This window comes from Corvus kubaryi, unplaced genomic scaffold (genome assembly GCF_017639235.1).
Source record: "Corvus kubaryi isolate FWS band 111438036 unplaced genomic scaffold, C.kubaryi_AGA036_p1.0 37398, whole genome shotgun sequence".
NCBI lineage: Eukaryota > Metazoa > Chordata > Aves > Passeriformes > Corvidae > Corvus > Corvus kubaryi.
In genome coordinates this window covers 36551647-36565049 of record NW_024581137.1, presented here as the reverse complement: position 1 = coordinate 36565049, position 13403 = coordinate 36551647, and the positions used below count along the sequence as shown (strand labels likewise).

At 40.3% G+C, this 13403-nt stretch overlaps 1 protein-coding gene across 15 annotated transcripts in view; it reads left to right on the top strand.

Annotated features, from left to right (window-relative positions):
• The window catches only part of LOC121671717 (metalloreductase STEAP2), an 83043-nt gene that overhangs the window by 610 nt on the left and 69030 nt on the right, over window positions 1-13403 (top strand). For 4 of the 15 annotated variants that reach the window (XM_042043842.1, XM_042043846.1, XM_042043848.1 and 1 more), the window contains exons 1-4: window positions 111-345; window positions 4519-5040; window positions 6687-7214; window positions 8843-9007. In XM_042043842.1, the coding sequence (XP_041899776.1) occupies window positions 4549-5040; window positions 6687-7214; window positions 8843-9007 (1185 nt within the window). In that variant the 5' untranslated portion in view covers window positions 111-345; window positions 4519-4548. Of the gene's footprint in view, window positions 1-110; window positions 346-370; window positions 490-4518; window positions 5041-6686; window positions 7215-8842; window positions 9008-13403 lie in introns of those variants that run through there. The other 11 variants (XM_042043855.1, XM_042043856.1, XM_042043839.1 and 8 more) reach the window with 9 other exon arrangements.

The window sequence follows — 13403 nt, the reverse complement described above, 5'->3', positions numbered from 1 at the left end:
GCCCCCGTCTGCGGGGATGCTGTGGGGGTGCCGGCGCCCCGCTGAGCGGCGCGGCCCGGCCTCGGGCAGCCGCCGGGGCGCTCCGGTACCTGGCGGGGCCGACGAGCCCCGCCCCGCGGCGGGCGGGCCTGGCAGCGCTGCCCCGGCTCTGCCCGGCGGGCGGTGGGGCCGCGGCTGCTGTCACGGGCGGTGTTGTCCTTGCAGCTGGAGATGCCGGCCCGGACTAGAGCCCCGCCGAGCTGCTCCGGGCTGGATCTCCGCACCGCGCTGCTGCCCGCCAGCCCGCCCAGGGGGCACCGGCCCGCGCCCGGCCTCCCGCCAGCCCCGCGCCTCAGCCCGCGCCCCGTAAGTGCCCGCCCGAGCGGGGGGTCATAAATCCAGTGGCCCGGCTTGCGTTGGTTCGGTTTTCTCCTCCAGTAGGTTTTTTCCAGGAGCAGTTTTTCACGTGTGTCACCATCTGGTTGACATAGCTCTGTGATGTTCTCTTAGGTAATTTAAGAGCATATGTCAAATCTGTGTCACTTTTGTTACTTTGTAACTCTGAAATCAGGTAGTTTGTAAAAGAAGGTTGGTTTTGTTGAAATCTGTTCCTGAACAACCCACCTCAGCTGCTTCTTATCTTCCCATTTATTTACTGATTGATTGCACAATAACTTGATGAAAAATCTGTCCAGGGGCTGAAGTTAAGCTAACAAGTCTTTGTTTTCCTTAGTCGTCCTCCTCCCTTCTTTTAGCCATATGTGCTAGTCTGCCTGTGTTGTCATCTCCGTGGTTCTGAAAATGTCATTTTGTTCAACATTTTAAGCATCGAGGGGTGATTTGATAAGTGGCTGCTGACTTGAAAATCTTTATCTTATCTTTATCCTTTACTCTTAACGTACCTTTTTCCACTTTGACCTCGCCGTCTGTCTCCCCGTAAAAGGAATTCTTTGAATACCTATTCACAGTTAACTTTTCTGCTGAGGGCTGAAATAAAGAAGACATTTAACAATTTCTCCTACTTTGTATGACTTATAACTTGTTCCTTTTCCTCTGAAGTTATAAACCTTGCCTTCTGTCTTCTGTCTTTTTCTTGTATTTATGGAACTTTTACTTGTTGCCATTTACGTTCTTCACTAGTTACAAACTCACTTCTTAGTATCCTTGTTCTGATCTTATCCATGCATGATAGCACTGTCTCTTTATCTTTTTATACTGCTCCTTAGCCATGCACACAAACTTTTTTTTTTAAATTCTTGTGTGATTTTTCAGGTCAGGAAAGCTCTCTGTTGCAAGTTACAGTCTTACACGCTCTGCCTCTGAATTGTTATTGTACATTTAATGTAGTCCCTTTCAGTAACTGCTAGCTCTCTGCTCTTGTACATCTCTTAGATTACTTGTCTAAAAGTCATGTCAGCCTATTCCCTCAGGGTTTTTTATGAAGTCTGTCAGTTCGATTCTGTTACTCACACTGTATTTTCCTTAGAACAGGCAGTGAGAAACTTTGGCCAGCAGGCCAAATTCAGCTCACCAGAGCAACTCATCATGTTACAAGTCCTGTGTGCCCACTCTCCCAAGGATCCTTTGGACTAAAACTGAAAGTGGGCTGCAGCATGGTTAAATGGTACTGGTAGCCCATTTCCTTATGGTGGTTCCCTTTCAATCTCAAAGTTTTGCAGCACCTTCTGGTTACATGGCATGAACTGAAATGGGCCCCTGTAATCACATGGTGAAAGCCTACATGTTCTGTCATATCCAGATATATCTCTTATCTGATGAAAATACAGCTATTCTCATTATGTTCCTGGGTGTGAACCCCTCCTGATACAGGAAATACTGGTAGTTTGGTCATGTGTTAAATATGTTCCAGGTCACATAGTAAGGAAAAAGTCAATGCTTTTTTCAGTGTATGCATAAAAATCTTCGTGCTCTGCCTCTGCCAGAAGGATTCACTGTTTGAATCTTTTCTTCGAGTACTGACTTTGTGGTTGCTTTCACATACTGCTTTCTGTCTTTAACTTCTGAGTCCAGTTTCAGTGAGTTTGTAACTTCTAGTCAAAGCTGAAATGAAAAGTGCCCATTCTTCTAGTAGCTTCCTCTAATTTCTGTAACACAAAGCTACTTTTATTTGTGGGGGGGTTTTCACCACACATGCTGTATTTATAGCCAGTGGGTGGGTAATGTCCCCCACAGGTGATTATTTACCATCATATCAGCTCTTGGATGGTGGCTCAGGAAAAGGTTCTGTGTGGTCTGTTGTTGACTGCTCCCAAGACAGCAACCTTGTGGTTTCTTTTTGCTCCTTCTTAGCCTGCCTTTCCTCATTGCTTTCTTAATTTTCAGAATTTATTCCTGTTCTACAATTGTATGGGGTTTGCCTGGCAAGACTTTGGTAGCAGGATGAGGAGGGGTGCTGTAGGGGTGGTTTCTGTGAGAAGCTGCAAGACCCTGTGTCTAGTGAGGCCAATGCCAGCTGGGTCTGGGGTGGACCCATGGCTGGCCAGGGCCAACCCCATCAGCAATGGTGGTAGCACCTCTTGGGTAACATAGGTAAGAAGGAATAAAAAAGTAATTGCAGCTGCAGAAGAGAGGACGAGAATATGTGAGAGAAATAACTTGTGTAGACACCAAGGCCAGTGAAGAAGAAGGAGGAGGAAGTACCCAAAGCACTGGGTTAGACATTCCCCTGCGGCCTTTGGTGTGGGCCATGGTGAGGCAGCTGTTGCCCTGCAGCCCATGAGGTTCATGGTAGAGCAGAGATCCACCTGCAGTCTATGGAGGATCCCCACACTAGTGTAGGTGGATGGGAAGCCCACACTGGAGCAGGCTCCTGGCATGGACCTGTGGAAAGAGGAGTCCACACTGGAGCAGGTTTCCTGGTAGGACTTGTGACCCCATGGGGACCCACACTGCAGCAGCCTATCCTGAAGGGGTGCACTCTGTGGAAGGGTGCAGTTTGTGAAGAACTGTAGCCTGTGGGAAGGACTCACACTGGAGAAGTGTGTATAGGACTCTCCTGTGGGAGGAGCCTCATGCTGGAGCAGGGGAAGGGCTTCTCTCCCTGAGGAGAAAGCAGCAGCAGAAACAGCATGTGATGAACTGACCATAACCTCCACTCCTTGTCTCCCTGCACTGCAGAGGTGGAGGAGGTAGAGAATCGGGAATAAAGTTAAGGGGGTGAAGGGAAAGTTGTTTTTAGGATTTGTTTTACTCCTCATTATCCTCCTCTGATTTTGATGGTAATAAAGTCAGTTAATTTCCCCAAGTAGAGTCTGGTTTGCCTGTGGTGGTAACTGGTGAGTGATCTCTCCCTGTCCTTATCTCATCTCATGAGCCTTTAGTGGTATTTTCTCTCCTCAGCCCATGAGGAGGGGAGTGATAGAGCAGCACCTTTTTGGACACCTGGCCTCCAGCCAGGGTCAACCCCCCACACCAGTGCAGATCTAATTATGCCATAACTGTGGTTTCATGTGAAGACTTGCCTCCTGAGGGTTGTTCTGTTGTTCTTTAATGTCTTTGTTACAGCTTTATTGCAGTTCTGTGACCAAGGATATAGCAGTATTTCTTTTATTTTTCTGCGAGCCTTAGCTTCTGCTCTTCTTCAAAACATCCCTTACTACACTCAATTTGAGCCCTAAAACTATCTTTCCTTTTATTATTGCATGAAATCTGTCACTTCCTGCCATTAGCTTTTTATGGAAGGCTGTCCCATGCATTTGTCTCCAGGATTTATCTTACTTCCCTGGATAGAAAATTCTGTTAAGCATATTTGTGACTCATGGTCTTGAATCCTTTACCCTTGCATCCACAGTTAATCCTTATACATCCATGGCCAGGCCTACAAGTCTGACCTAGAAATGTCATTAGTGATCTCATGACAAGGTCTTGCAATTTCCCTTTTTTTGCCATTGGAGCCACATGGGCAGCCCGTTTTCCAGGCTGGCAGGTGAGGATGTTTGTCATGGTGGTAGCCATGACGATTTGTAGGTTTGAGACTTTTGCATCTCTTCCTTCATGGCCAGGAGAGGATATCACAATAATAACCTGCATAAACTTTTAATGGAATTCAGCTTCCATGTACTCACTGTCCTCATGCTGATCACAGGCCAGTGCTCTCTACATTCTACTATTTTCCAATTTTCTTAACATATTTCTTCTCATTATTCTATTGACCATAGGCTTCAGGAGTACAAAGTTATCTTGTGGTCCAGTATTCCAGGGCAGTGGAAGATAGGAAATAGGAGAAGATGAAAAAACTGTTATTTAATTAAGTAACTGTATAATTGAAGTACTTGAAGTATTTTATGTTTCTTGTTTCTCCTTCTATTAGTGACACATTGCAAGACAAAGTTGATTAGCACATACTTGTTTAAGGAGAAAATATAATATGAAACTTAGAACCAAAGATTTTGCTTTCAGAGATGTTAATGGATTTTGAGGTCTCATAAAATTGTATGATGCTGATTTTTCCTTCTGTTGTTTTCTCTTTTTTCTTTTCTTCTCTTCTCTTTCCTCTCTTTTTTTTTTTTTTCCCCAAAGAAATCTTTGTAGGTTTGGTGTCTTGGAAGTATGGAATCAATCTCTATGATGGGGAGTCCCAAGAACCTCAATGAAACTTTTCTACCAAATGTTGCCAATGGCATCAAGGATGCCAATAAGGTCACAATAGGCATCATTGGAAGTGGAGACTTTGCTAAGTCATTGACAATTAGACTTATCCGATGTGGGTACCATGTGGTCATAGGAAGTAGAAATCCTAAACATGCTGCTGACTTCTTTCCCCATGTGGTTGATGTCACTCACCATGAAGATGCAGTAGCTAAAACAAACATCATTTTTGTAGCCATACACAGAGAACATTACACCTCTTTGTGGGACCTCAAACATTTACTTGCTGGTAAAATTCTGATTGATGTCAGCAATAATACAAGAGTAGACCAATATCCAGACTCCAATGCAGAGTATTTGGCATCACTTTTTCCCGATTCCCTAATTGTCAAAGGATTCAACGTCATTTCAGCATGGTCACTGCAGTTAGGACCAAAGGATGCCAGCAGACAGGTAAATGTTTTTGTTTGTATTTAACTTATTTGTAAGATGAAAATGACAGGAACTGAATGTAACAGCCAGAATTCATGAGATTTACCCTGCCTGACTTAACATGTCCAAAATATTGGGCCTTTAGCTTATGTTATAGTAGCCAATAAAACCTTTAGAGTTTAGTTCATCCTACTGTAAGACAAATAAAATAAGTGGTCCAGTTTTTTCCCTGTGTTGCCCGTTTGTCTTTAAAGATTGCAGAGGAAACGTGGATTCTAGCTTAGAGTAGACAATTGACCTTTTGATGACTACAGACAGAGGAGAAGAGTTGGGTCTTAATGTTTTCTGTCGGAAATATGTTCATGTGTATCCTTATGATTAATACAAGGATAGAGACAGTCTTTTCCAGTGTATTTTAGTTACAGCATTGGGGTAAGCTACTGAAAGATGCACAGAAACCTGAGGTCCTGATCCCAGAGCTCAGGAATCAGCTGTTGTAAAAATGCTTGCACTCAATGTAGCAGCAAAGTGATTGAAAGAACTTACCTAGCTGTTAGAATGCCCCAAAACCATGAATATGAGGGAACAGAAGGAGGCTCATATGTTTGTAAGTGATCATTCATTTGATCCAGGGCTGCTTGGGAACATCATGTTCAAATTCCTCCACAGTATGTTCTGCAAACCCATCCTGCATATAGAAAAGGCACCTTTATGTGTTTCATGTTTTGCTGAAGTGATATAAAGGATTTAAGCCTGTGCAAGCATCCAGTCCTTCACAGCTTTATAAAATCTGAGAAATACAGAACTGTTGTAGCATGACTGCTGGAGACTAAATTGAGTTTTCTGGCACTTCAGGTAGATTTAAATGGAATGAAATTAATATGGAATTAGCATAATTTAAAAAATAACCTCACCATACTTCTTTTATCCCTTTTCAGAATAGCACAACACTATAAATAATTCACTTCAGTCAAAACAGATCATATTGCTTCAATGCAGATGATCAGCAAACAGTCCTGAGCAAACTATAGCCCACTGTAAATTTTAAAGGAACCTTGAAGTACTTTGTAGCAGTACACTTCTTTCACTGTGTGTGAATAATAAACTGGCCTTTAGAACAAGTTCTTATCCAGCTGCTAGTTTTTGTCTTTTCTATTAAATACTCAAATCTGCACTCTGTGGAAATCTGGGTTGTGAAATTAAGCTAAAATTGTTACCCATGGAGAGATTACACAGTTTGCTGCTTCTCATTCTGTGTATGCTATAGTTGTTTAAGGGTCATCATTCAAGATTTGTGTATTTTTGAGAGATTTGGAATTTTCTGAAATGCTTTTAGCTGTTGCTTCAAGGTAATCCAGTCCTGTAGACATTTCAGTATGACAGGTTTCAGTGTACAGATTACCAAGACATCCCCCATTATTAAATCCAAGAAAAAGCCAATTTTATTTTGTTTACTCTGTTGCTAAATCAGTGTGCATATTTGCACTTTGGCTAGATTTTTATGTGATTTTATTGTCATCTGGGTGATATAAGCTGGGATAAAGTGTACTGTGTTAGCAGTTGTGTTTTGATTTGGAAGCCCTTAAGGTTTTTGGTGGGTTTTGTTGGGTTTTTTTTACCTTTGAGTCTCCTCTGACTACAGACAATTCCCTTGACTTTCCCAACAGGTCTATATATGCAGTAACAATGTTCAGGCTCGCCATCAAGTTATTGAGCTTGCCCGTCAACTCAGTTTCATTCCTATTGATTTGGGGGCATTGTCATCTTCAAGGGAGATTGAACACCTGCCTCTGCGACTGTTCACCCTGTGGAAGGGGCCTGTAGTGATTGCCATTAGCCTGGCAACATTTTTCTTCATCTATTCCTTTGTCAGAGATGTCATCCATCCATACATGAGAAATCAGCAGAGTGACTTTTACAAGATTCCCATTGAGATTGTGAACAAGACTCTTCCAATTGTTGCTATCACTTTGCTTTCTCTAGTGTATTTATCAGGACTTATTGCAGCTGCTTATCAGCTTTACTATGGGACTAAGTATCGGCGATTTCCTCCTTGGCTGGACAATTGGCTCCAGTGTCGAAAGCAGCTTGGACTGCTCAGTTTTTTCTTTGCAGCTGTGCATGTGGTGTACAGCCTCTGCTTGCCCATGAGGAGATCAGAGCGCTACTTGTTCCTCAACATGGCATATCAACAGGTGAGACAATCTTTAGTTCAATAAACCAGAAATGCCTTGGCTGTGTGCTTATGGCTCCTGAATACAACAGATGGGTTTTCTTAATCTGTTCTACTGCTTTTGGCACAGAATGTTATGGGTTATCTTATGCATAGGTGGTGTCAAATAAGGAGACTAAAAGTCTGTGCATTTTGCTCACCTTGTGTGTCAATCTGAAGTCAACTTGGTGTGGTAGGGGGCATCAAGGACATGTCCTACTTATAGGAAATTCCTTATACCAATATACATTAGGAGAATGTAGGATAGACAGGATAAGAGCAACAGCAGGAAAATTCTGAGGTATGTTCCTTTCCATATATACTTAACGCTAGGGGGAAGTATGTATATTGTAAGTACATTTACAAATATGAAAAGTATAAGGGTAGATACTGTAATCATACAGATACTTCTATCTTAAAAAAAAAAAAAAGAAAATGCTGATACTTTGTAACATTATTTTGGACCAGTGCTAAAAATACTTTATTCTTTTAAAATTCTGTGAACATCATCTATTGCAGGCAATATAAATTGACTCATAGTTCCTGGGAACAATTGATCTTGCATAACCCTGAAACATTCTCCCACAAATCTGTCATCTTCTAGAAGAGGGTCTGATGCTTCTGACTGTCAGTGAGACAGCTTATTGTAACCTTTAAAGTGTCAGAAAAGCAGCATTGCCAGAAAAACATCATTGCGATTCAGCACATAAAATCTGTGGAAAAGAGAGATGTGATAGAACAAAAGAAGAAACAAATAAGGAAATAAAATCAAATGGAACAAATTAGGGAGTGTCACAAACTCTGAAAGAGCTAGCATGAAAAACTGAACTTAAGAGAAAGACAGGACGGGCAAAACTATAATAGGCACAAGAAACTAATTCACACTTAAATTAGTAATACTAAAGGATTCACTGGTAATTTTACTAAGAAATTATCTTGGTTTTAATGATACTGTAAAACTATCACTTGCTAATATTTCTAGTGAACCTTTCTCAAGACATGTCATATTGCAATAGTTAACCTCGAAGTGGAAAAAAGAATTGAATATCTCAGCTTCTTAGTTGTCAAGGTCCTGAATTGTTTCATTTTTCTGGTAAGGCTCCCCAGCAAGAACCATCTTGGAAAAATCTGATGTCAATAGTGAAAGAGAGAAACAAGCTTGGACTCAGCACAGAGAGCTGGAGGAAAGTCAGAAAATGATGCTGAACTATTTCTAAATGTAACAAACTAAAAAGAAATTGCAGGTTCATCCAATTTATATTACAGAACTTAAGTTCGCAGAGTCTGAAGAACACAGCTCCTTTTCTACAGTGTGTAAGAATGTGCAGAATTATCTGATTTTATAACAGTATTGTTGTTAATGGTATATAATGTTACATTTTCTTTTAGCATCTCATCTAAATTTCCATGTTTAACATATTTTTAATCTAGCAAGAGCCAGTACCAGCAGTAAGGAAGTAGTTGTTTTTCTCCAAGACATGAGGAAATCTCTGAAATATTTGACCCCATTTTATAGTTGTCCTCTGAGAGTGAACTTTAAGTGAGAAAAAAACCTGTTGGTATTTCTAATATTCTTTAGAATAAAGTTCTTCCTTTCTGTTCTTTCATCAGGTTCATGCAAATGTTGAAAATTCTTGGAATGAGGAAGAAGTGTGGCGAATTGAAATGTATATCTCCTTTGGAATAATGAGTCTTGGATTGCTTTCTTTGCTGGCAGTAACTTCCATCCCTTCAGTAAACAGTGCCTTAAACTGGAGGGAGTTCAGTTTTATTCAGGTATGTTACTTTTTTAATAAGGGGGTTTTGGTGTTAACAAGAATTTCTTAATCATGATCACGATCACAAACAAAAGCTCATTGCAATGTGACAAGAACCCTTTTTTTCCTCTATCTCTGGTGATTTAATAAAAACAACAATTACTTAGCAAATAAACTACCATGAAGGCACATTAAGCATTTCATGAGTGTTAGAACAGGACTTTTTACACTTCTTGATCTTAAATAACCAGCATAACTAAGACCAAATGATCATTAATCTATTCCTTTTCTGTTTTTAGAATTTCTTGCTAATGTCAAATTAGGTAAATTTGGACAAACTTGCTAAATGCAATGATACTGTTGAGATACTTGTAGGTAGATGCACATAACGAGTAAAATTGAAGACCTCATTTGCTCTGCAGGATTTTCATTCCACAACCCTCTGACAGCCATGATGCCATTGATTTTTACTTCCCCTCCATTGTGTGGGACTTAACACAGCTCTCAACTGCATTATTCCCATTAGCTGAAAATACCCACTAGTAAAAGATAAAGCTTTGCTTATTAAAATCAGAGGCTTTTCAAGGCCCTGGCACACCATCTGCTGCCTTCCTTCCTCAAATAAATATCTACAACAGGCAAATCTAACCAGCATAAAATACTGAGAAATATGGGCTTTAATAAACATCTCAGTGCTGGCTCCTACACATAATTGCCAGTAGTTTTAGGTAGCAGTCAGGTATAAGAAATTTTACTAGTATTCAGTCTGGTGAAAATTCCTAAGTGTGCGCAGTTTTGGGTTTTGTCATGTTTTGTTTTCTGACTGTGGCCTTAGTACTGTATTCTTAGCTCAGTCTTTTCTGATTAACATTTTTTTTCAGCTTACCCATTGTAATAATATTGCCTAATCCTGAGTCCTGTTCACTTCAGAACGTGGACACTGACTTTAAAGTTCAGGGCTTGGGTTGCACTTCATGATTTACGGACGTTTTAAAGAAGAGTGGTGGGGAACACTTCAATGGCTGTAGTTGTCTGAGGTCTGTCTGTAATGTCTTCCCTTCCCTTATGATTTCCGTTACTGGAAAACTGCAGGTAGACCTACAAAAAGTTTGCTGAAAAGTTTTTCAAAGTGCAGTTACCCTGACAGAACTGTTTATTCACAGTCACGGCTTTGAGCCTTCAGAGGGACTAAATACTCAAGTGTATTGTTACAACATCTCTGCCATCTGGAATTCTCAGTGTGGTGACAATAGTACTGCTGTTGGGTGATATAAACCATTAGTGCAAAAGGGAAAAATATGTATTCACTTGGGAGTGACATGGTGCCTTTATCCAGTAATAACTTCCAGCCACAAACATGGCATTTGTGTCTTATTTTTCCTTACTCATGTTTTCAAATTTCAGGCTTGTGTGACTGAGTCAAAACCCATACAATAATTGCAGTGATAATGCCAATACAACTGCATATTTACTGCAGTTATTTCCACCGTAAATTAAGTCAAAATAGTTCCAAACTTAAATAATTATGAATTTTAATGACCCATGTGTCAGTATTTTGAGGAATTTGGGAATAAGTTTTTTGCTCTGGATGCATGTTACAGTTCATACTGCATTATGTGCAGAAGATAACTGGTATTGGTAATGAACTATGGTCATTTGCAATTCTTAATCATGAAAGTATTGAACTACTAAAAATTTCTTAATGTTAATGAATAGTTACTTTGTCATTAACTCTCAGGATGTAAGTTATTCTTCATTTAGTTACTTGTCAAAAAAAGTCTTCCTGTTTTCCTCAATCAGAAAACAGACTTCCAGTGATTGCTTACTAAACTAAAAGGAGTCTGTATTTCTGCATGTTTCACTGTACCCAGTATGCAAGTAGAGCAGAAAAAACATTGTAATACTTACTCTCTTTTATATTTTTCTTCTTCTGAAGTGTAGTGCAATGAAGGAAAATTGAACTTAAATTTCTCAATCTTCTCTAAGTCAGGGGAACAAACAATAGAACTACTAATCCATCATCCTATTGCTGCTTTTCTTTTCATCTGGGAAAAGCAGTATGTCTCTACTTTAGTCCTGAATCTCAGATGATTTGCCGTACCAGTTGCTGAAATTGTTTCACATTTGACAGATGAAGAATCAGTCAGTCAGCACACTCAGACAGTTTCCCAGCTCAGCACTTCCTGCTGAGAGCAACACACTATTGCTTGCTTATCTTAGTAAATGCAGTTTCATCAAAATAAGGGTCTGGCCTCTCCTAAAGAGTTTTACCACTAGAACATACTAAGAAAATCTGAGTTTATTAACAATTGCAGTATAGACTAGCCTTGTTCCGGTAGTACAAGCCCTAAGCGGCATCTCCCCAACCTTCAGCAGTTCAAACAGACTTCCAACACGGTCTTCCTAATACTCTAAAGAAACACAGTTCTCAGTATTTTTGCACAGAAATCATTGCTGTCTTTGATATCCCAAATTATTTTGGAGATGCCTCCATCTTACCTAGCCTGGTTTCAAACGCAGGTGTCAGCAGCCCCAAAAATTCCAGTCTGCTTCATCAAGGGAAAAGGACTTTGAGAGGACAGGCAGTGCAGGCGCCACTCCTTCGCTCATAGTATGAATGAGCAAAGTGAGATACGAGAAGGTTTAATAGTGCAGAAGGAAATTACTGTGTCAGTCCTAGAAGGAGCTAAAAGACCAGCAGAAAACAGGAATTGCTACAGTACAGAGCTGACAACTGTACAAAATAAAGGTCTGATTACTTCATAATGATTTATGATTTGGAGAGAAACACTCCTAATATCCAGATAGAGGAACCACAGAATGAGACAGTGATTAAGAGTTTTCTCAGTAGGAGATCCTAGATGATGGAAACTTAGTGTGAAACTTTGCAGGCACCTTAACGTGACCCAGAGTTGAAGTTTACTGAGAAAAGCAGCAGGGGAGAAAGCTGGGGCTGATAAACTAATGCATCAGTTTTCTTAAATGCCACTTCAGTACTCTTCTTTTTCTCATCTAAATATATTTGGATAAGGAGCAAAGGAAGACGTGGGCAAGAAATACAAAAGAACGCGTATTTTGTCAGAGCAGGCAGAATAAACAGCCTAAACCAACACACTGCAAACAGAAAAAAAGTCATTTATTGAAACCAGTCCTTGAGTGGTCACATAAAATACAAGGAAATAAAATACAAGCTATGCTGCACTGGGTCCTTCAGTCTTGTGAGGAAAGTTAAACTGTAAATATATAATGTAAACATGATGGCTGCTTTTGTTTTCCAGTCTAAGACTTCAAGTCCAAAACCCATCATTTAAAGTGGCAATGGACAGAGCAGACTGGTTTTGAAAGCTGAGCTTCATGGTTTTTAGCAAAAAACAACACAAATCTGCCATTTGAATAGTAGGAAGCTGACATTTTTGTAGATACTCCTTTTCTCTCCTAGCACAATCCTAAAGTTTTTTGGAGGCAGTGTTACTAAAATATTTCTCGTGCATACACTTTGAGAAAGGCTGCCCTGCCTTGGTTCTCCCACAAAAATAGGACACTTTCTCCCCAGAGTAAAGAAGACTGAGGCCTGAGTATTTAGCAAGTTTATAGGTAAGATTCCAGTCAGAAGTTACTACAGACAGTTTATAAGTTTAGCAATATCCTGTTACTGGGAGAATCTGAAGTATATCTTGCATAAACATAGAATTTTGAAAATATCTTTTGTATTTATAAATTGCTTGAAACAACTCGACCATTGTGAATGTAGAAATTCCTGAAGCAGATTGCCCCACAGCACATTTTTGTCTCTAAATACATATATCTTGCTGGGAACATTTTAGGGGTTTTTATCTTTCTTCTTTCCTGCACCTCTAACTTTTGTTGGTTCCTTTCCCAAACAATGCCAGTTTGTCCAGTTTATCAGTAACCTTGGCTGGGAATCTCCCATATTGGCTAAAAGCTGACTTTGATCAGGAAGGAAAAGAAACAGAACAGGGAGGACTTAGAGAAAAGCTAAAAGATTGGGAGTCCATAGGAAATGTGCTAATCTATTACTCAGCTTTCAGGAAACACAGTATTATGGAAGATAAGGAAGCAAAGCAACTGAAGATATTCTTCCACTTTTCCCAGCAGCCATTCTAAAGCCCAGGCAGAGGGTTCCCAAGAATTACAACTGATATTGCTGCTCACTGCAGTGTTCAATGTGAATTTAGCAGTGAAGAAATAGTATTGCTTCTTGCTCCTTTCAGATGTCCTCTGCTCTTAAAGGAATTATCATCTGGTGCCTGGTAATGGTAATTAAGGGCCCAGTTGAAGCAGATAGCATTAGTAGCTGACAGAAGCTCCTGTGGGAATGTCTTTGTTAGTTTTTTAGATGTGTGGTTGAAATTGTCCAGTACACACTACCACATGCCCTACCAACAATGGCAACT